The sequence below is a fragment of the Hyperolius riggenbachi genome, chromosome 2 (assembly GCF_040937935.1).
Source record: "Hyperolius riggenbachi isolate aHypRig1 chromosome 2, aHypRig1.pri, whole genome shotgun sequence".
Taxonomy (NCBI): Eukaryota; Metazoa; Chordata; class Amphibia; order Anura; family Hyperoliidae; genus Hyperolius; species Hyperolius riggenbachi.
The window spans coordinates 408,302,030-408,325,039 of record NC_090647.1 but is presented as its reverse complement, the minus strand read 5'-3'; the positions used below and the strand labels follow the sequence as shown (position 1 = coordinate 408,325,039).

Sequence of the window (23,010 nt, the reverse complement as noted above, 5' to 3'; positions counted from 1 at the left end):
AATGTTTAAGGTGGTAGGGCAAACCAAAACCCCTAAATACAACCGAGACCATGTGGTGATCGGACCAGGCGCAAGAGACAATGTCAGATGTTATGGAATTTGAGGAAATCACAGGAGAAAGAATGATGTAATCTAAGCGGGCATATGATTGGCGTGGATAAGAATGAAATGTATACTTGTGACAGCCAATGTTATGTGCTCTCCATATGTCTATCACTTGCGCCTTTGCCAGAACGCCAGAGAGTCTCCTAGGGAAACTATGAGCAAAGGGGGAAAGAGTGGAGCGGTCTAAAGCAGGATTAGCCACAGAATTAAAATCTCCTGCAATAATCATGTGGGGAGATCTAAATTTATCAATTAAAGGGGCAAGCTTTTTAAGAAATTCTGTTTGTGAAGCATTAGGGGCATAGCAGTTAATGGGCTCGATTTACAAAACGGTGCTAACTTTAGCACCGACCCTTAGCACGGCTAAACTCAGTTGAAATGTGAGATCTGATTGAGAAAACCGGTGCTAACCTACTTAGCACCCTGGTTAGCACGCCTAAAGACTTTAGACGTGCTAAGTAGGTTAGCACCGCTTAGTAAATCAAGCCCAATAAGTGTTACTAATTTGCCATCCAGGGTACCTTTGAGGATCAAAACTCTACCCTCTGAATCCTTATAGGAGTCCTGTAAGTCAAATAATAGGTAATTAGCAAAAAATATAGCAACCCCTCTTGCTTTCCTAGAGAATATAGAAAAATATCCCCTGCGATACCTTCTGTAGAAGAAAGCGGGAATACGGTTATGCACTAAGTGCGTGTCCTGCAAGAATAATATGGAGGCATGTTCCTGAGCATACTGATGGAAAGCTTTGCGCCTTTTGATTGGGTCATTAAGCCCTCGGACATTGTGTGTAATGATTTTACATTCAGAAGACATTAAGTCCATAAAACATATCTATATCTTGGAGAGCAAGAGGGGGAGAGGGCAGGATAGACCATACATCAACCTTAAACCAAAACAACAGAAGTAACATGAAAAAGACAAATAGTAATCTTTACCAGAGTCACCCTCTGGGCTAACCTTACTTTAATACCTCCTAACCACAAGCCCAGGAACTCTCGGTGGAGAGAACTCACCGAGAGGGGGGGGGGGGGGGGATATGTAAATGAGCAAGCCCGGGGGGGGGGGGGGAGAAGAAAAATCCTACACCCACCTTAGAAAAAGACTATAGTATTCAATAGTAAGCATCTTAATCGCTCCTGCCAGAGGCGAATGAAAAAGATTACTAGGTTTTGCGAACTAGTCAGAAGGACCAGCTGAGCCCAAAACTATGAGCAGAGAAGCATAAATTTAACTCAGATTTAGCAAAATAAATCGTACCTATAACAGAAATAGACAATAGAAAACAGCATTATAGCGTTATTATTATAATGAAGGCCTCCCTTTATCCATGTTCTTATGCAACTATAATCTCTCTATGTCTGAAAGCGCATGACTAGGTGACATTATATAAAATAGAACCTTTTCAAAAGAAATAAGCCTTTAACCCTTTATACGGCAAGAGTTTCTAAAGTGTGGTAATGTCATAGGTAAATGGAGCCTCCATATAGATAGTAGGGATGTAAGCCATGTCATAAACATCTAGCTTAATATAGGTATGTAAATATTGCTTCTAGAATTTTGAAGGGAAAAATAGTCATACTGCAAGCATATGACCGATGGGAAAAAACAGGATATAACCACCTCAGAGTTGAGCATAGGCCGAAGGAGTAATAGAGAGATTAGTCATCACTTTGTACAAATGCCTGAGAGGACTTAGGTCTAGAATCCAGCCAGTCTCGAGCTTCCTTTGGAGTTGTAAAAAACAAAGTTTGTCCATCCGCTATGATTCTTAGCTTCGCAGGATAGATCATGGCATAAGTAAGAGCAGCATCCCTCAGGGCCCGTTTCACAGCAGCAAATTGAGCTCGTTGCTTCTGTACCTCGGTCGAAAAATCAGGGTAGAAGGAAAGATTGCAGTTCTCATAAGGGATTTCACCCATCTCTCTCGCTGCACGGAGAACAGTGTCCCTGTCCCTGTAGTTAAGCAATTTAAAAACAAATGTACGGGCAGGGGAGCCCGGTTTAGGCATTTTGGCTGGGATTCTATGTGCGCATTCTACTATAAAGGCAGATCAAAAGCGTTCGCGCCCAAAGAGATTTATCAACAGCTTTTCGGTAAATTCCTCTGCAGCCGATCCCTCAACCTTCTCAGGAAGACCAACGATCCTTATATTAGATCGCCGATTGCGGTTCTCGAGGTCTTCCTGCCTTGTTTTCATAGTGCGTATGTCCCCTCTGACCTCTGTAATGGCTGGCTGTAATGGCCTAGTGCTGTCCTCTAGTGCAGGGTTTCTCAACATTTTATTGTTATGTACCCCTTTTAAAGCCCTGTACTCACCAAGTACCCACTAGCATAGTAAACATTATCACAAGTACCCCTTGACAAATATAAATTTAATCGTACTACATGATAATTGGTTCTAAACAATTTCCAAGCATTTCCTATTGCTTTTAATGAGCTAAAATACTAATTTGACATTGTTTAAATAAGTTTTATCATTTTCTAAAACTCTAAATTTGTTATTCTTGGTTAAGTTTTTCAAGCCCGAGTACCCCCTGGAACCATCATAAGTACCCCCTGGGGTACGCGTACCACACGTTGAGAACCTAGGCTCTAGTGCACTGATTCAGGCCTCCGAGTCTCCCACCCGCGCACGAAGGGTTTGCAAATCTTGCCGAAGGAGGGAGACGTCCGTCTTCACCTCTTCAAGAGTGGTAGAGATAGTAGAAAGACTACCTTGGCAAGCGGTGATGGCCTCCATGATCTGCGTTAGTGTCGGACCAGACGTGGGCATCTCCTCCTCCAAAGCCTCGTCATCATGGCTGGCGCGCTTGAACTGGCGGAGCTTCGCAGCGATCTCGAAGGCCTTGTCTCCAGTTTTATCCTTGGTACCTCTGGTGGCCATCTGCTCAGGAGATAGTCAGGGAACTATTCCAGTCGGTCTCAACTTGAAAAACGGCGAATTATTAGAGTATTATAGGATATTACAGGATGCCTCAGCGGGAGCTCAGAGCCAACACGTCCGCTCTACATGACTTCCGGCCACGCCCCCCACCATATACACTTTTATTGCATGAAGGGGTTGCTTTTCTTTCCCCTAGCTGTAGGATGGTGTCTGTGAGTACTCTTAAAGGATTGTTACTCCGTTTTGCATAATTCAACAAGATCAAGCATTTTATTATTTGGTCTGGAGATTGCGCCGTTTAGCCACCTGATTGCCATAGTCATGTGCCTTTCAGTTAAAAATAATCCAACTAATGGCAGCATTTGTAGCCACAAGTGTGTCCGCACATGTGACATGGTTACTGCCCGGTTAAAAAACAAACCAGAAAATCCTGCTGCATGACACATCCAGGGCCAGCTGCCACCTGCTCTTCATGCAAAGTGATTGCTACAAATGCTGGATGCTTGCATCCAAACTTGTCCATAGAATCCATATATGTGATTTTTGGGAGCATTAACTTGTAAGGGTCATGGGATGTGTAGCTGAGACTATCTGCTTGGACAGTGTTTAAATTAATATAATACTAATTATAATGTATCTAAGCATTACATTTTAAAAGTTAAATTAAACCTAAACGATCAGCAATGCGGTTGAGGAATATTCTAGATGCTTTGGGGCTCCTCTTTAAAGAGCAAGTAGTATTTAAATATATGGGAATGTCAGAATTTTGGTAAGATTCCTTCTTCTAACTACAGCTTAGCCACTTTTTCACTGTTAACTTTCCCTTTTTGGTTTTATAAGAAAATGTAATTTTAGTTGTAGACCTAGTTAGATGTCTGCTTGTAAATGTCTGGTACTATACAGTTGTGATAAGGTTGGCAAACATTTATCACTCTGGTGTTGTAGCACTGGTGGCTGTAGAATATATGAACAATGCCATTTGCTTTTTTTCCTTTCCTTTTGCCTACGTCCCGTTCCCACTACAGCGGAGAGCAGACGTTTTATGTCTGCTCTCCGCTCATCGAGTGAACTGCTCCGATTTTATGAATAAGAGCCGTTCACACTTGTCACACTGCATTGGATCCGCGGGACCTTATGCAGTAAGCGGAATGCACTTCTGTGCAGACTGCGATAATTTTGGGTGGGCAAATGCATTCCCCCTATAGCCAATGGGGGAGCGCATCTGCCCCAGGCTCCACCTGCATTACAGCGAACATTATACTGGCCGCACGTGATGCAGAAGTGTAGTGGGAACGGAGCCTAAATGTGCATGGTTTGTGTACGGTTGCACAGCTTGACCTCTATTAAGTCAATTAAGATTGTATGTACTTGTTACCTGGCACTAAAGGTACGTACACACGCACTAGAAAAGGCAACGACGGGTATGCCGGACCCTCCCGCTGGGCGGTCTTGTAGCCGAGAGTAGCACGTGAACGCGCTGTTGGCGGTCTGATGAGGCAGAAAAAGCCTTATCCAGCGGACCCGTCATTGCCTTTTGTAGTGCGTGTGTACGCATTTTAAGGCAGACCAGGACTATAATCTGTTTTGCTCTGCTTGCCCATCATAACTTGAATATTGCAGGATGTAATACATTGGAATTAATGTTTCTTCTTTTTGTCCCCCTTTTAGTTCAGTTTCACATTGCTCACTTGTACGAAACACAGGTAAGAGTTTGCCATTTAGTATTTTGACTTGAATAGTTTTCACCAGAGAGCCCTGTTTATTTCATTGTCTGTTATCTGTTTAACATCCAAATGCACAGTTGTTCCCAACCTTTTCCAGGCCATTAAACATCACGCTAAACATACAGATCTCCGTTGCATATGTACAATGGCCGCCATGGTCACCACCCATCTTGAAAAGTTTCCTCCCTCACAAATACTAATGTGCCACGAATAGGAAGTTAATCTCACTAACCTTTTCCATTTTATTAAGGTGTATCCATATAAATGGCCCACCCTGTATAATAGAAAAATGCACATAATTATGAAAACAGTGTTTTTTTTTCCGAATACACCTGAAACTGAGGCCTAGAACTTTTCATGAATATCATTAAAAAGAATTGGTGGGACAGCTGGAGAAAGGGTACAAAAACCCAAACAGGCCAAACCATAAACTGCCAGGAAAAAATAAATCCGACAATGCTTTGGGCCAGAATTACTGCAATAAGTCAAACAAGGTCACTGTGTTTTAGTTGCAGGGACTGTATTTGTATGCTGCTCTCACAATGGGGGTCTCAGGGACAATATGCTGCTACTTGCGCAATGGAAGGGGCCTGTGGGGACAATATGCTGCTGCTGGCACAATTAAGGGCTGCTGGCACAATAAGAGGGCTGCTGCTGGAGCTTCCCTCGCTCACTATCAGCCTTTGTTAGCCACCGCTCCTCCTTGCTTGTTGTAGTTTCCACACTCTGGCTCCCCTCCTTACTAGTCTACTCTTCCTCCCCTCCCTCCGATCATAGTTAGAGCAAGGCCGCAAAATGGCCGCTGATGTCCACAGATGCGGATATTGGTGGCTATTTACGTGTAGCCCTGCTCGAACTGCAGTCGGAGTGGAGGAGGAGGCAGAGTGGAGAAGCGGAGAGACCGAGTGGGATCCGGCAGCACACGGGTTGGGAACCTGTGTATTATGACATCAAACTACTAGGAAAGCTTGTACATCACTAGCTGTCAGATTTGAACTAGATGGCACTTACATAAAAGAAGCTGTATTTTATTTTTTTAAACCATCAGCATTTTATAGAATAGTAACTGTAATGTTAGCTTTATTTTAGTGCTTCTAGTATAGAAAAGCCCATGTCTGAGGTGAACAATTTCAGCATTATACTCTAAGGCCCCATTCACACTTGTAAACACAAATTGCAATAGCCTTTGCATTACATTTTTCGGTGATTACGTTTTGCAATTCTTATTCTAGTGCATGAGAGTTGCAGCGCCATTGCTGGGAAAATGCTGCATGCAGTGCATTTGCAATCAGCAATAATGGCAAATGTGCTGCAATTTCTGCAGTTAGAGTAATTCTGATCAGCAAACCACAAATCGCAGGAAAAAAGTGCCCGAGTTTGAATGGGGCCTAAGGCTTAGAGTCTAAGGTATGCACTCAAACTTCCTACTCACAAGGGCTGAATCCTTCTATTAGGAATTACGAACAAGCTCAAATCTTAAATAGACTTTTAACGTTGCCTTTTTTTTTTGGGGGGGGGGGGGGGGGGGACATCTGTCAATGCATTAGAATTGTTGCCTGGAAATTTGCTTTGTATTTAGCACAGTGTTTATTTTGATATTGTAAAATTGTATCTACGCTCCTGGGCACTTCGCTGAAAAAACGGGGCGTAGAGCCACGTACCTGTTAGTTTACCTCGCCGTTTCCGATCGCTGCGCCACATTCTCGCCGTTCTGTGATCAGGTAATGAGAACAGCTTGTTCTCAAACCCGATCACAGTGCCTGTAATGAGAGCCGGCGCCAGCAAGACTCAGGCTCTTTTTCACAAATGTCGAATGTAATCAGTACTTCCGTGTACTATTAATAGAACACGGAAGTTAAGTGTAGCGCCATCTTGCAGGCAAAAAGTAAAATGCACCCGAACACACCATTACATACATAAAATACATTTACATACATTTTTATAAAATTTTAACCCCTTACAACCCTACCCTATAGTTGTCAAAATAAAACACTTGTGTAAAAAGTCACCATTAAACAAAATATATACGCTGGAGGTGCATGTATTTCTTTCAACAATTTTGTGTTCTAGTCTTTTATTATATGCAGGATGTCTTAAGACCTTTTTATGATGAATTGGTTGTGTAGTACAACTAAGTAATAAAGCATTAGGAGCAGAGACATAAGTCTAATATTTGTTTCCAGTACAGGAAGAGTTGAGAAACTCCAGTTGTTATCTAGGCAAATAGCCATTGAGCTCTGAGTTGCAGAGAGCTCTGACTTCTGATTAAGCTATCTCAGCTGTATTGTGTTTTTCTTTTAAGGTGGCCATACACTGGTTGATTTGCCATCAGATTCGACCAACAGATAGATCCCTCTGTGATCGAATCTGATCAGAGAGGGATCGTATGACCACCTTTACTGCAAACAGATTGTGAATCGATTTCAACCTGAAACCGATCACAATCTGTGGAGCTGCCGCTGCTGTCGCCTCCCCGCCCCGCATACATTACCTGCTCCGGCCGGCGCGAGTCCTCTGGTCTCTGCTGTCTTCTTCTCGCTCCGGGCTCCGGCTACTGAACTTCCTGTCCAGGGGAAGTTTAAACAGTAGATGGCGCTCTACTGTTTAAACTTCCTGCCGGGACAGGAAGTTCTGTGTAGCAGGAACGGCCCGGAGCGGAGAAGACCGCAGAGACCAGGGGACTCGCGCCGGCCGGAGCAGGTAATGTATACCCGCTGTATTGCGTTGGTCGTCGGTCATTCGAACGCCGCTAACGACGCACTCTCGACCCGCCGGCGACCGATGAAAATCTTCCGCACGGATGGGGTGACGGGAATCGACGGGAACAATCGATTTCGGACGGAAATCGATCATTCTGTCAGCGGTGTGCGTGGCGATTTCACAGCCATTTCGATCACTGTGATCGAAACGGCTGTATATCGGCGGGAAAATCGTTAGGTGTATGGGCCCCTTTACAGAGAACAGTTCGGGACAGGTCAAAAGTTCACTGCCTGTTCTGCAAAAAGTTTTAGGGCCAGTAGAATGCTGAGTAAAGTGTAAACTGCAAATATTAGAGAGTGATGCAATGTTATAAAAAAAAAAAAAAAAAAAAGCTGTGTAACTGAAAATAAAAATGAGAATATTTTTTTTTGCTACCAATGTTCTAGTAATTACTCCTACTACACAACCAATTAATGATATACATTTCTTTTCGCTTCAGTGTCTCTTTAAAGTACTACTGACCTGCAGTCACTCCATAAAACGTTTTACCTCCTCACTTTTGAGGGAAAAAAGAGCCATCTTATAGAGTGAAAAATACAGCATCTTCTAAACAATTTCCGAACCTAACTAGAAAGTGTAGGGAGTATTAAAAATAAAACTTTAATGACTTTTAATAGGGATTTATTTCTACTTACTGGTAATCTGGCGAGTCATGCTCTTTTGCGCAGCTCAGCTGCACGGCTCCATCTTTGTCCCGGGAGCATTCTGTGTCTGCACAGTACCACTGCGACCAGAGGGCGCATGGCCGAGTCGCACAGGCGCAAAAAAGTGGGACCTGCTAGATTACCGGTGGGAATAACGATAGGATTGCGAGGGAGCCTAATCTCATGGGACTGAAGGAAGCACTACAAGTTGCACCGCTATTAAACATCTCAGGTTTCCTTTATGGTCTTGCTTTCAGTAAGATTTCATTTGAAATTAAGTTGTTTTGCACAGACATGCTCCCCATGAGTCATAATCCATAAAAATTGTGACCATGAACTGGTATACTGGAATGCTACATTATTTATATTAAACTAGTATTCTTTCAATAGAGAAAATACCACTCTGCAAAAGAAGCATATGAGCAACTTCTGCAGGCTGAAAACCTTCCAGCTCAAGTAAAAGCTACTGTTCTACAACAGTTAGGTGAGTAATTCATGTTGCTTGGTAAGATATGGTGGCACATACAATGTAAATGTACCGTATTTTCCACTGTATGAGACGCTCTGGAATAAAAGATGCACCTAGGTTTAGAGGGAAAAAACCAGGGAACAACAAATATACACTAAACCTGGTGCGTCCATATCCCAGGAGCGTCTTGTATATGTTCTTCCCCAATTGATGTCGTCCTGTGTACACCATGTGTCCTCTTCTGTCCTCAGTGTGTCCCTGGCTCCCCCCCCCCCCCCCCCATGTCTCTGCTTCCCCTTGTAATAGTGTAGCGCCAGTATCTTACCTAATCCTGCAGCTCCCACGGGGAATGCAGACCTCTCTTCTCTCCCGCACTACCGTTTCTCCAGTAATGGCTTCTTTTGAGCGCATCAGCGAGACTGTAATTCCCGCAGGAGCCGCTGGATTAAGACACTGCCGCCACACTGTTAATTGCAAGGAGGAGTGGAGACACATGCAGGGAATCCGCGACGTGGTGGCAGTTCTTATCGGCAGCTGTTCATAAGCTGGGGATTCCCTGAATTCGCTGTATAAGATGCAGGGACTTTCTCCCAATTTTTTTAGGAAGTAAAAAGTCTTGGGGGGGGGGGGGGGAGGCTGTGGGTCATATAGAACCTTTCCTGTTCTTCCTACGGTCCCTTCGTTCCAGTGATAGATCCCCCAGACTGCTTACTTCTGCAGCTGATGGAGACTTCGGCAATCTTAGGGAGCCTGTGTGCTCCTGAAGGCAGCCGCTCCGTACTGCGAGTGTGTGAGAATGTGTGCATGCACGACCATAGGAGGGATGGGAAGGCTCTATAGGACCCGGAGCCTTTCCTCTCCTTAGGTATCTGCTGTGGTTTATTTTTTTTTTTTTTGACACTTCAAACACCCTTTATGTATGCTTAAAATCGGACTCCATGTATTAGTCTCAAATTCATTTTAGCTGTGTTTTGGAGTACTGCGATGTGACCTGTATTTACACTAAGTACTAATCATAATCAGCCAATACTCATTTCAAGCAGTATCCAGTTGTACATGGTTTACTTTCTGCATAAAGACAGAGCTTCAGCTTATACTTGAGATGAGGCGTCAGTTTGATAAAATGGGCTAACACACTGCTGAATGAAAAATATAAAGGAGCACTTTGAAGACACAGCAGATCTCTAAGGGGGAAAAAATCATGCTGGATATCTACACTGATATGGACTGGGTAGAGTGTTTGGAAATCAAAGGATGTGGCATTCTTTAGTTTTTGAATCTTTAAAGAGTAACTGTTAGCCCCCAAATTGAATTTTAAAACACTATTGCAATGTTTTATTTATTATATAAGTGATCCAAAAAGTCAATGCACAAGTTAAAAATCAATCTAATTTTGTTACTATCTAACCTTTTCCCCCAGCTCCGGACGCAAGCCGCATATCAGATGCTATAGCATGCAGAGCATGCCTATGTCTGGCCGACCCCCCTCTCCCACCCCCAGGACCAGGTGCCAATATATTCTCCCCACCGCAGCTGACCACTCTGACACGGAGACAGAGCGGCAGCACTTCCAGAGCAGCACCGCAGAGCAGCCGCCGCCGAGTCACATGTGAGAGAATCACATGTGAGAGAGATGCACGGCGCTGGCTGCTCTGCGGTGCTGCTCTGGAAGTGCTGCCGCTCTGTCTCTGTGTCAGAGCGGTCAGCTGCGGTGGGGAGAATATATTGGCACCTGGTCCTGGGGGGGAGAGGGGGGTCGGCCAGATATAGGCATGCTCTGCATGCTATAGTATCTGATATGCGGCTTGCGTCCGGAGCTGGGGGAAAAGGTTAGATAGTAACAAAATTAGATTGATTTTTAACTTGTGCATTGACTTTTTGGATCACTTATATAATAAATAAAACATTGCAATAGTGTTTTAAAATTCAATTTGGGGGCTAACAGTTACTCTTTAAAGAAAACCTGAACTGAAAAGTAAAAGTCAAAATAAGCATACACAAGTCATACCTTCCATGTAGTCTACTCCTCAGTGTCTTTCTCCTTTCCCGCGTCCTGTTTGTCCACTATGATCAAGGGAATTTTCCGTCCTCCATTTTGAAAATGGGCATTACCCATAACCGCTTTCTGGTCAGCACACAGTTAAACTGTAACATCGCCCACTTGAGCCATAGGGAAAGATGGACATTACCTGGTACATCAGTTTTCCTCTCAGCTATAACTGACAGCAACTGATATTTTATGGACGGCAACTGATATATTTCAGATCTGACAAAATATTGTCAGAACTGGAAGGGATTATTGTCAGAAGAAAATGGTGAGTTTCTGAGAGGAACTGATGGCAAGGTAACTACAGTGGTGTGAAAAACTATTTGCCCCCTTCCTGATTTCTTATTCTTTTGCAGGTTTGTCACACTTAAATGTTTCTGCTCGTCAAAAAACGTTAACTATTAGTCAAAGAAAACATAATTGAACACAAAATGCAGTTTTAAATTATGGTTTTTATTATTTAGTGAGAAAAAAAACTCCAAATCTAAATGGCCCTGTGAGAAAAAGTAATTGCCCCCCTTGTTAAAAAATAACTTAACTGTGGTTTATCACACCTGAGTTCAATTTCTGTAGTCACCCCCCAGGCCTGATTACTGTGACACCTGTTTCAATAAAGAAATCACTTAAATAGGAGCTATCTGACACAGAGAAGTAGACCTAAAGCTAGACATCATGCCAAGATCCAAAGAAATTCAGGAACAAATGAGAACAAAAGTACTGTAATTGAGATCTATCAGTCTGGTAAAGGTTATAAAGCCATTTCTAAAGCTTTGGGACTCCAGCGAACCACAGCGAGAGCCATTATCCACAAATAGCAAAAACATGAAACAGTGATGAACCTTCTCAGGAGTGGCCGGCCGACCAAAATTACCCCAAGAGCGCAGAGAAAACTCATCCGAGAGGCCACAAAAGACCCCAGGACAACATCTAAAGAACTGCAGGCATCACTTGCCTCAATTAAGGTCAGTGTTCATGACTCCACCATAAGAAAGAGACTGGGCAAAAACGGCCTGCATGTCAGATATCCAAGGCTCAAACCACTTTTAAGCAAAAAGAACATTAAGGCTCGTCTCAATTTTGCTAAAAAAAAATCTCAATGATTGCAAAGACTTTTGGGAAAATACCTTGTGGACCGACGAGACAAAAGTTGAACTTTTTGGAAGGTGCGTGTCCCGTTACATCTGGCGTAGAAGTAACACAGCATTTCAGCAAAAGAACATCATACCAACAGTAAAATATGGTGGTGGTAGTGTGATGGTCTGGGGTTGTTTTGCTGCTTCAGGACCTGGAAGGCTTGCTGTGATAGATGGAACCATGAATTCTACTGTCTACCAAAAAATCCTGAAGGAGAATGTCCGGCCATCTGTTCGTCAACTCAAGCTGAAGCAATCTTGGGTGCTGCAGCAGGACAATGACCCAAAACGCACCAGCAAATCCACCTCTGAATGGCTGAAGAAAAACAAAATGAAGATTTTGGAGTGGCCTAGTCAAAGTCCTGAACTGAATCCTATTGAGATGTTGTGGCATGACCTTAAAAAGGCGGTTCATGCTAGAAAACCCTCAAATAAAGCTGAATTACAACAATTCTGCAAAGATGAGCAGGCCAAAATTCCTCTAGAGCGCTGTAAAAGACTTGTTGCAAGTTATCGCAAGCGCTTGATTGCAGTTATTGCTGCTAAGGGTGGCCCAACTAGTTATTAGGTTCAGGGGGCAATTTTTTTTTTCACACAAGGCCATGTAGGTTTTGAGTTTTTTTTCTCACTAAATAATAAAAACCATCATTTAAAACTACATTTTGTGTTCAATTATGTTATCTTTGACTAATAGTTAACGGTTTTTGATGAGCAGAAATATTTAAGTGTGACAAACATGCAAAAGAATAAGACATCAGGAAGGGGGCAAATAGTTTTTCACACCACTGTATGTAATGTTCATTTGAAGTTACCTCATGTGTTTATTTTAAATATTTTTACTCAGTACAGGTTCTCTTTAAGTTCAGCCCTAACGAAGTTAATCATTTTGTCAGTGAAAAATTATACAGCAGGCCACTTCATTTTGCTAAAATTTTACTGCAGAAAATCAAAATTGTACTCATTCGTTTTTATAGCCCCACGTGCTTTGTATGCATGCCTGACAACAGTGCGGCATGCTCCTAATCAGATGACGGATGGTGTTCTCGGTGATGTCCTACCAGATTTGGCCCAGTGCTTCACTGTGCTGCTGGACAGTCTAAGGTGCGACATGGAGGCAAAGGATAGACCGAGACCTAAATCCAATAAAATGCCTCTGGGACATTGTCAGGCTAATGTGGGGGCAGTGACTGGTACCAATTCCTTCATCCTCCAGTAACTGCCTGTATACTCTTGTCACTCAAGGCCAGCATTGTTATGCTACCAGGAGAAACATAGGACTCGCTCCATCAGTGTAGGGGCCTGACAATACGTTTAAAGGGATACTGTAGGGGGGTCGGGGGAAAATGAGCTGAACTTACCCGGGGCTTCTAATGGTCCCCCGCAGACATCCTGTGTTGGCGCAGCCACTCACCGATGCTCCGGCCCCGCCTCCAATTCAATTCTGGAATTTCTGACTTTAAAGTCAGAAAACAACTGCGCCTGCACGCCCGTGTCCTCGCTCCCGCTGATGTCACCAGGAGTGTACTGCGCAGACACAGACCATACTGGGCCTGCGCTGTGCGTTCTTGATGACATCAGCGGGATCGAGGACACGGCAACACAGGCGCAACGGTTTTCAGACTTTAAAGTCTGAAATTCCAGAAGTGAACCGGAGGCGGGGCCGGAGCATCAGTGAGTGGCTGCGCCAACACAGGATGTCTGCGGGGGACCGTTAGAAGCCCCTGGTAAGTTCAACTCCTTTTCCCCTGACCCCCCTACAGTATCCCTTTAAGGATTTTTCCCTACTAACCATAGCCAAATGCAAACCTAATGAAAACAGTCTTCTGCCTCCTGAAAAAAAGATATTAATCTTTTGCATTTAGGCCTCTGTCATTTGTACTATAAATGATTGGATATTAATGGAGAGATTTTTATTTATTTTTTTTGCAAAAGGCATCTAAACTATGAATTAACACATGTGGAAGTATAGTACGTAACCAAAAAGGGTGAAACTGAAAATGTCATATTCTAGGTGCTTCAAAGTAGCCACCTTTTTGCTTTGATTACTGCTTTGCACACTCTTGGCAATCTCTTGATGAGCTTCAAGAGGTAGTCACCTGCAATGATTATCACTTCACAGGTGTGCCCTGTCAGGTTTAATAAGTGGGATTTCTTGCTTCATAAATGGGGTTGGGACCATCAGTTGCGTTGTGGAGAAGTCAGGTGGATACACAGCTGATAGTCCTACTGAATAGACAGTTAAAATTTGTATTATGGCAAGAAAAAAGCAGCTAAGTAAACAAAAACGAGTGACCATCATTATTTTAAGAAATGAAGGTCAGTCAGTCCGAAAAATTGGGAAAACTTTGAAAGTGTCCCCAAGTGCAGTCTCAAAAACTATCAAACGCTACAAAGAAACTGGCTCACATGCGGACCACCCCAGGAAAGGAAGACCAAGAGTCACCTCTGCTGCGGAGGATAAGTTCATCCGAGTCACCAGCGTCAGAAATCGCAGGTTAACAGCAGCTCAGGTTAGAGACCAGGTCAATGCCACACAGAGTTCTAGCAGCAGACACATCTCTAGAACAACTTTTAAGAGGAGACTCTGAATCAGGCCTTCATGGTAGAATATCTGCTAGGAAACCACTGCTAAGGACAGGCAACAAGCAGAAGAGACTTGTTTGGGCTAAAGAACACAAGGAAAGGACATTAGACCAGTGGAAATCTGTGCTTTGGTCTGATGAGTCCAAATTTGAGATATTTGGTTCCAACCACCGTGTCTTTGTGCGACGCAGAAAAGGTGAACGGATGGTCTCTACATGCCTGGTTCCCACTGTGAAGCATGGAGGAGGAGGTGTGGGGATGCTTTGCTGGTGGCACTGTTGGGGATTTATTCAAAATTGAAGGCATACTGAACCAGCATGGCTACCACAGCATCTTGCATTGGCATGCTATTCTATCTGGTTTGCATTTAGTTGGACCATTATTTATTTTTCAACAGGACAATGACCCCAAACACACCTCCAGGCTGTGTAAGGGCTATTTGACCAGGAAAGCGAGTGATGGGGTGCTGCGCCAGATGACCTGGCCTCCACAGTCACCAGACCTGAACCCAATTGAGATGGTTTGGGGTGAGCTGGACCGCAGAGTGAAGGCAAAAGGGCCAACAAGTGCGAAGCATCTCTGGGAACTCCTTCAAGACTGTTGGAAGACCATTTCAGGTGACTACCTCTTGAAGCTCATCAAGAGAATGCCAAGAGTGTGCAAAGCAGTAATCCAAAGCAAAAGTTGGCTACTTTGAAGAACCTATAATATGACATATATTTTCAGTTGTTTCACACCTTTTGGTTATGTACTATACTTCTGCATGTGTTAATTCATAGTTTGGATGCCTTCAGTGTGAATCTACAATGTTCACAGTCATGAAAATAAAGAAAACTCTTTGAATGAGAAGGTGTGTCCAAACCTTTGGTCTGTACTGTACCTTTATAGAGGGATGCCTCTGGCTGATCCTCTTCAACCCCACTGCAGCTTCACTGGGTCCCGCTTCATGACTGCACTCCCATTTCATGTACAAAGAGGTCATACTGCACATGCGCTAGCATGATCTGCACAATAGCAAGAAGCTGCTCTTGCACAGAGGAAAAAAACATGCACAAGCAGCTTTGTGCTACTGCACATGTGCAGACCGGCCACTCACAGGGACGGAAGTGCTACAAGAACTTCATTGACAAGCCCTTCTCAGGTATGCATAGATGATCCCTGCATTAAATCTATGGGGTTGAGGGTGATGAGGAAGCCTATGGGCTGTAAACAGGCTGCCCTCGAAGGTAAGTATCAAACTTTTAATATTTGCCCACTTCAGGTTCACTTTAACTTCTGCTAAAATCATAATTTCATGTATCTGATGTATGTGTTGGCCATTATGATACGATGAGTTAAAACATGATTATTTCTACTCATAGGATGGATGCATCACACAGTTGATCAGTTGGGAGAAAAAACTACAAAGGCCAGCTATGCCATCCAGTATCTTCAGAAGTCTTTAGAGGCAGATCCTAACTCTGGTCAGTCCTGGTATTTCCTTGGAAGGTAATAATAAATTATATATTAATATATATTTTTTTACCAAAATGTTTTAATATTTATATTACTGTTTGACCACTTGTGTGCTAGCAGTTTATGTCGCTTAGAGACCAGAGACATTTTTTTTTATTAGAAAAGAGCTGTGATCACTATGATTACATTATCAAGAACTTTTCAAATCCCAAGCGCTTAGAAAAAGCTCTTGCTGTGTGAACCAGCCCAGAGAGCGTGTTTCATGAGTGGGGTGAAGGCAGTTAGAGATTAGTTCAGTTGAGGGCTGATGGAAAACATCACTTCAGATTTTGTCAATTTTACCATTGAAGTATGATGCAAATTCTTCAGCTGATTGGCAGGGAGGTGGGGACGAAGAAGAGTTTTTTTAAAGGGAACCATAGATGTACAGGAAAAAGATGTTATACATACCTGTATACCATACGCTCTGATCGATCCCACGCCGCCGTCCTCCGCTGCCCCTAGCTATGAGAACCGGGACCCCGCTCTGCCGTCAGTCGGAGCCAGTCTGAGCATAAGGGAAGTGCGCTGTTTGCGTAACTCTGCAGCAGCCGCTGGAGAGATACGTAGAGGGCGCACTTCTCCTACGTAGGCTGGCTCCGATGACGTCAGTTGTGGGACCCAGTTCTCGTAGATGCAGGCAGCGGAGGACGGCGGCGTGGGATCGATCAGAGCGTATGGGGCTGGAGGAAGCCCCAGGTATGTATAACATCTTTTTCATGTCCCCATCTCTGGTTCCCTTTAAAGATACAAAACAATTGCTTTTACTTAGAGGATATGAGGGCAGAGAAATAGGACATAAAGTCCTCCTTAGTGTGTGTTTGTCTTCAACGCCACTCAGCTACTCTAAAGCACCTTCAGGAGTTTTGTGATATGTTACCCAAGGTGGGTGAGAGGGGCAACAGTGTCCTGGACTGATGTGACAGAACTGTGATAATGCATGGCTAGGGCTATGGAGTCAGAGTGGAGGACTCTTGAGTCAGAGACATTTTTTGGTCCTGGAGTCTGAGTCGACCAAAATGTTCCGACTCCTAATGCATTTAAATTGTAGTGATAATAAATGCAGCAAGTTCAAATAGTTATAGTTATTTGGGTTGTAAAAAGACATATGTTCATCGAGTTCAACCAGAAAACAAAGTACAACACCAACCTGCTCCCTCACATATCCCTGTTGATCCAGAGGAAGGTGAAAAACCCTTACAAGGCATGATCCAATTTAACCCCAAAAGGGAAAAAAATTCCTTCCCAACTCCAGATGGCAATCAGATAAAATCCCTGGATCAACACCACTGGGAATTACCTAGTAGTTATAGCCATGGATGTCTTTCAATGCAAGGAAAGCATCTAAGCACCCTTTAAATGCAGATACAGAATTTGCCATGACTACTTCCTGTGGCAATGCATTCCACATCTTAATCACTCTCACTGTAAAGAACCCTTTTCTAAATAAATGGCATGTTAGATTAGTGTGGCTCTGTAATTCTAAAGAGTGGACACATCCTTGCATTCCAGAGGATCTGGAGGTGTGTTTAGCTCACAGGGACAACAATGGGTAATTTGCATATTTCAGCAGTGATGCACTGGGAGAAATCTCGGAACCAATGCCAACCTGAATTATTGCAAGTACTTTCTGTTTTAAGAATTCAAATTTTTGGTTTTTATAAGAGGCTAAAAAGGACCAAAAAGCCCTCTCACTAAAATGCAATGCAAAGCAGAAGTTTGATTTTTTTTTTAAACAGAAGGTAATAGCGATTATTCAGGATGGAGTGAGTGCATCACAGCCAAATATGCAAACTGTCCGTTTGTTGTCCATGAAAGATAATCACATCTCAAGAACCGCTGGAATGCAATGATTTGTCAGCTTGTTAATTGTACAGAGCCATAATAATCCAACATGCATACAGACTTCAGATTGGTTGGTCCTTATCAGTGCATGGCATGGATTAATGTGGCTCTATGAGGTAGGACTTGAAGTTAGATTGTCCAGCAAGCTCATGGTGAACCAGAACTCCTAGGAGTGTGTAAAGGGTAGAATAGTCCAAAAAGTCCTTTTACTAAAATGAGATACAAAGCACAAGTTTGCCTTCTTGAAACAGAAAGTACCCTTACAAGCCATGGTCCAATTAGCCCCAAAAGGGGAAAATAAATCCTTCCCAACTCCAGATGGCAATCAGATAAAATGCCTGGATCAACACTGCTGGGCATTACCTAGTAGTTATAGCCATGGATGTCTTTCAATGCAAGGAAAGCATCTAAGCCCCCTTTAAATGCAGATATAGAATTTGCCATAACTACTTCCTGTGGCAGTGCATTCCACATCTTAATCACTCTTTCTGTAAAGAACCCTTTCCTAAATAAATGGCTAAAACGTTTTTCCTCCTTGCGCAGATCATGTCATCTAGTCCTTTGTGAAGGCCTAGGGAAAAAAGCTCATCTAATGTATTTATACATGTTAATTAGATCCCCTCTAATGCGATTTTTCTCTAGACTAAATAACCCTAGTTTATCTAACCTTTCTTGGTAAGTGAGACCTTCCATCCCACGTATCAATTTTGTTGCTCGTCTCTGCACCTGCTCTAAAACTGCAATATCTTTCCTGTAATGTGGTGCCCAGAACTGAATTCCATATTGTGGCCTTACTAGAGATTTAAACGGGCAATATTATGCTAGCATCTCGAGTGTTTATTTCCCTTTTTTATTTCCCTTTTAATGCATCCTAAAATTTTATTAGCTTTAGCTGCAGCGGCTTGGCACCGAATACGATTATTTAACTTTATGTCGATGAGTACTACTAAGTCCTTCTCCAAGTTTGATGTCCCAATCTGTATCCCGTTTTTGTATGGCGCTAGACCATTGGTACGACCAAAATGCCTGACTTTACATTTTTCAACATTGTATTTCATCTGCCATTTATGTGCCCATATAGCCCGATCTTGTTGCAATATGTCACTATCTTCCTGAGAGTTGATGATTCTGCACAATTTTGTATCATCTGCAAAAATGGCAGCATTGCTTTCTACTGCATCTACTAGGTCATTAATAAATAAATTGAAGAGCACTGGATCTAGTACAGACCCCTGTGGGACCCCACTGCTAGCAGTCACCCATTTTGAGTATGATCCAATGACCACAACTCTGTTTTCTGTCCATTAGCCAGTTTCCTATCCATGCACACAGACTCTTCCCCAGTCCTTGCATCCTCAACTTTTGCACCAGACTTTTGTGGGGAACAGTGTCGAAGGCCTTTGCAAAGTCCAAGTATATCATATCTACAGCATTCCCAGTATCCACATTAGCGTTCACTACCTCATAAAAGCTGAGCATGGTAGTCAAAAAGGACCTCTCTTTAGTAAACCCATGCTAATGCCAAGAAATAAGATTATTTTCTACTATGAAGTCATGTATAGTATCTCTTAGTACCCCCTCAAATAGTTTGCATACAACTGATGTTAAGCTTACAGGTCTATAATTTCCTGGATCTGATTTTTTTGCCCTTCTTAAATAATGGGAAAACGTGGGCTGTACGCCAATCTACTGGAACTCCCCAGTTGGAAGAGAGTCACAAAATATAAGATAAAGGGGTTTATCAATAACTGAACTTAATTCTCTTAGGACCCGAGGATGCATGCCATCCGGGCCAGGTGCCTTGTCTATTTTTAATTTATTTAGTCTTGCCTTCATTTCTTCCTGCGTTAAGTATTTAATATTACAATTGGAAGATTGAGACTCTTCTGCATCTGTAATTTGCAACAGTGATGTTTCCCTTGTGAAGACAGAAGCAAAGAAAGCATTTAATAACTCTGCCTTACCTTGGTCATCCACCATTGAGTTCACTCTCATCCTTTAAAAATAAATGGTCATTATAAAATGTTCATAATTGAGTACTTTTCTGCTATAAGAATAAGTTGCGTTACTTGTGTAAAGTTTCGCTATTTTGGCAACATATTTTGATATCTGCTATGCATTGTGCAGGTTGCGTTGCTGGACAACACACAAGTGTGTGCAGACCCTTAATCAAACCTTGTTTTCAATTTTGTCTTTTGTTTATACTGGCCTACGCAATAGAATGTCAGCTTACTAGCCTGTAGTTCTGTAGTTAAATGACCTGCATGTTGTCTTCCTTCAGTCAACATGTTATGCTATTTTCACACTGACCTGTTGCATAGCAAAAGACACTATTTTGGGCACTGCAATGCAGTGAGAGGATAGTCCCGACGTGTTCACACGGCATCAGTTGCAATAGAATCAATTAAATAGATGCACAAACTACAGTGCGTTACTACCAGCATAGATGTTGAGGTGTGTAATGCACATCTATTATAACATAATGTACACCTCTACACTGTTAGTGCACAATAAAGTACGTTCACACTTATTGACTAAGGCTGGTTTCACAGTGGGACATTAAAGTCACACGTTACAGCAGCCAGTAACGCAGCCTAACTCACAGCAAGGATAAATCAATGGGCGGTTCACAGTGCCCACGTTGCGTTACATAGTAACGCTGCACGTTCTGGGAAAGTGCAGCATGCAGTATGTTATACTGAGCTTTAGCTGCGTTACACTGTGTGCACATGCTCAGTAATGTTGGAGGAGGAGGTCTCCCCTCCTCCGCAGCCAGCCACATGGCTAATTAAAATTCACTGCACTGAGACGACAGTGGGACTGTAGTGTTGTCCGGATCATGAACGAATCGTTCATTTGATCTGGATCTTTTTTGTTAGTCGAATCACCCGGATCACCACAATGAACGATTCGGTTCACAGTGGATGTCTGTCTGGAAGAAACGGGAACATACAGAATGTACAGTGCAGGGAAAGTCCTGTCCTGCTAGTCATTTCACCCAGTCTGCTTCCCTAGTAAAATGATTCAAATGATTCGGTTCAAAGATCTGGATCTTTTCAATGATCCGATTCAAATGATCCGAATCCTTAAAAAGATCCAGACTTTCTATCACTAACCTGGAGAGGCTGCTTTGAGAGCTGCATAACGACGTCCAACTTCAACACCACCATACGTTGCTTTAGGGGCACGTTATGCGACCTTAATGTCCCCTAAAACGCAACGTCTTGGTGGGAAAGTAGGCTGAGTGTGGCCTTAAAGTCACCTAATTTATAATATAATTTCCATCTATGTCTACTTAAATCTTGGGCCACTGAAAATGTTCTTTTTACGTGAATGTCTTATCCTTATGTGTACATTATAACACAACACAATGCAGTGCTCCAGTGTAAAACTAGCCTATATTGGCGTATTAAAGGATACCTGAAGTGAAAGGAAATGGAGGCAGCAGGCATGTATGGGCAGGAGTCTGCATGCACATAGTGGTGAGCATGAGGACTGCTGCCTATATATGCCTGCTTCCTCCGTTTGTACAAAGGAGTTTGCCACAGGTATGCTTTTACGTGTATCAGAGACGAACTAAAATAAGTTTTATACATATCTGGGGCTTCTTCCAGCCTCCTCCGCACTGATCAATCCCACGCCATCTTCCTCCGCCTCCTCGCTTGCTCGTTAAAAGCCCCATTAGCTTGGCCAGGTCGAGGCATACTGTGCATTCGAGGGGGGAGGTGTTGGATTTTTTTCTCCCGCAAATGGTGGTGGCACATCCCGCTGGAGTGCAGCACTTGGTGAAATTTGTGCATTGATTTAGACAGTACTTAACACTATGAGCGAATTTTAATTTATTTCTCAGGGTATTCCTCCCTACTGTTGCATCTGGAAGAGGAGGAGAAAAGAAGTACAGCTTAACTACTATATGCTTATTATTTTGAGAGAAGTGAAGTGACTTCTATTGGTGTTGCGATTCCCTGAGTACTTTGTTTTTTTTTAATTCAACCATTGGAGAATTTTATTATAGTTTTCAAATAAAACCTGCTGTGACAGATAAAACCAACACAATTTTATGTGTGCAACACGAGAGTCGAGATCTGATTTAGGTTCCTAAAAATGTACTCGAGTGGTGTCATAGTTCACACCACCTTGTTGTCACAGGTCTACTGAAAGACTACTACATCCTTTATTTACAATACTCACAAGTTTTAAAATATATGTTGGTGCATAGATTGCAGACCAAAGCGGGTGTCTTTGCCTATCCCCCCCACAGTTCACTGTCAGATTGTGCTAACATTTACTGGTCTGAGCGCACCAGCTGTGGGGTGTGGCTAGCCCTGAAGACTTTGGTTGCACAGCACTATTACTGTATTGATTTTATCAAACATTTATTTTATGTACATGTATTTATGTACTCGAGTACATTTTTAGGAACCTTGAGTCAAATCTTTACTCCTGTGTTGCATGATTCATTTTTCCTGTACGAATACCGGCCTTGTTTATTACGTTTTTATTGTCCCAGTGAGTACAACGTTAAAATTATGTCCCTAGTGCAATGTATGGCAACAATATTTTATTTGGAAATAACGGTGGTTTTTTTTCCCCTCCCGTTTTTGCTTCTTTATACTATGTAAATAATTGCAAGCCCTTATTTACAAAAATAACAGTAATATACCCTAATGACCTACCTATTAAAAAAAAACCCACGAGTCCTTGATGTAACTACTTTTATTTTGATATAATTTAAGAAAAACAAAACCATGACACACAAAGTATGTGTTTCCGTGTATTTTTACGTTCACTTTGATCACCGCCCTCTCGCTGATACCACTGATCATTTGTTAGTTACTTTGCTCTGCTTTGGGAGAATGTTCCCATCCATCGACCAGTACTGTGCTGTGAGCGGATGGACATTCATGCGCAGGCACCGCTTCTTAGATGCTGATATGTGTATCTGTACCCCTGTTTTTTAAGTTAAGTTCAGAGGGGCGTATATGCATGATGCATCGGTGGGCAAGCAGTTTAAATATTTGCACTCTATTTGTGTACCTACCTTTGACAAATTTATTTTTTGGTGAAACCTCCGTCTGACTAGCTATACTGGGGCACCTATACTTGACTAGCTATACCGGAGGCACACCTGTACACTGCCACCTGGCCACCTGTACCGGCGGCACCTATACCTGGCTACCTACAGTGCTGCCCATAATTATTCATACCCTTGGCAAATTTTGGCTTAAAGTTACTTTTATTCAACCAGCAAGTAATTTTTTGACAGGATATGACATAGGTGTTCCTCAAAAGACAACGTACAAGAGGCATTACTGTGG

The 23,010-nt window shown here is 42.8% G+C and overlaps 1 protein-coding gene across 1 annotated transcript in view; it reads left to right on the top strand.

Annotated features, from left to right (window-relative positions):
* KDM6A (lysine demethylase 6A) overlaps positions 1-23,010 on the top strand; it is a 186,128-nt gene that overhangs the window by 132,492 nt on the left and 30,626 nt on the right. The window contains exons 8-10 of the mRNA XM_068266275.1: positions 4,662-4,696; positions 8,512-8,605; positions 15,715-15,841. Coding sequence (XP_068122376.1) covers positions 4,662-4,696; positions 8,512-8,605; positions 15,715-15,841 — 256 coding nt within the window. The remainder of the gene's footprint in view (positions 1-4,661; positions 4,697-8,511; positions 8,606-15,714; positions 15,842-23,010) is intronic.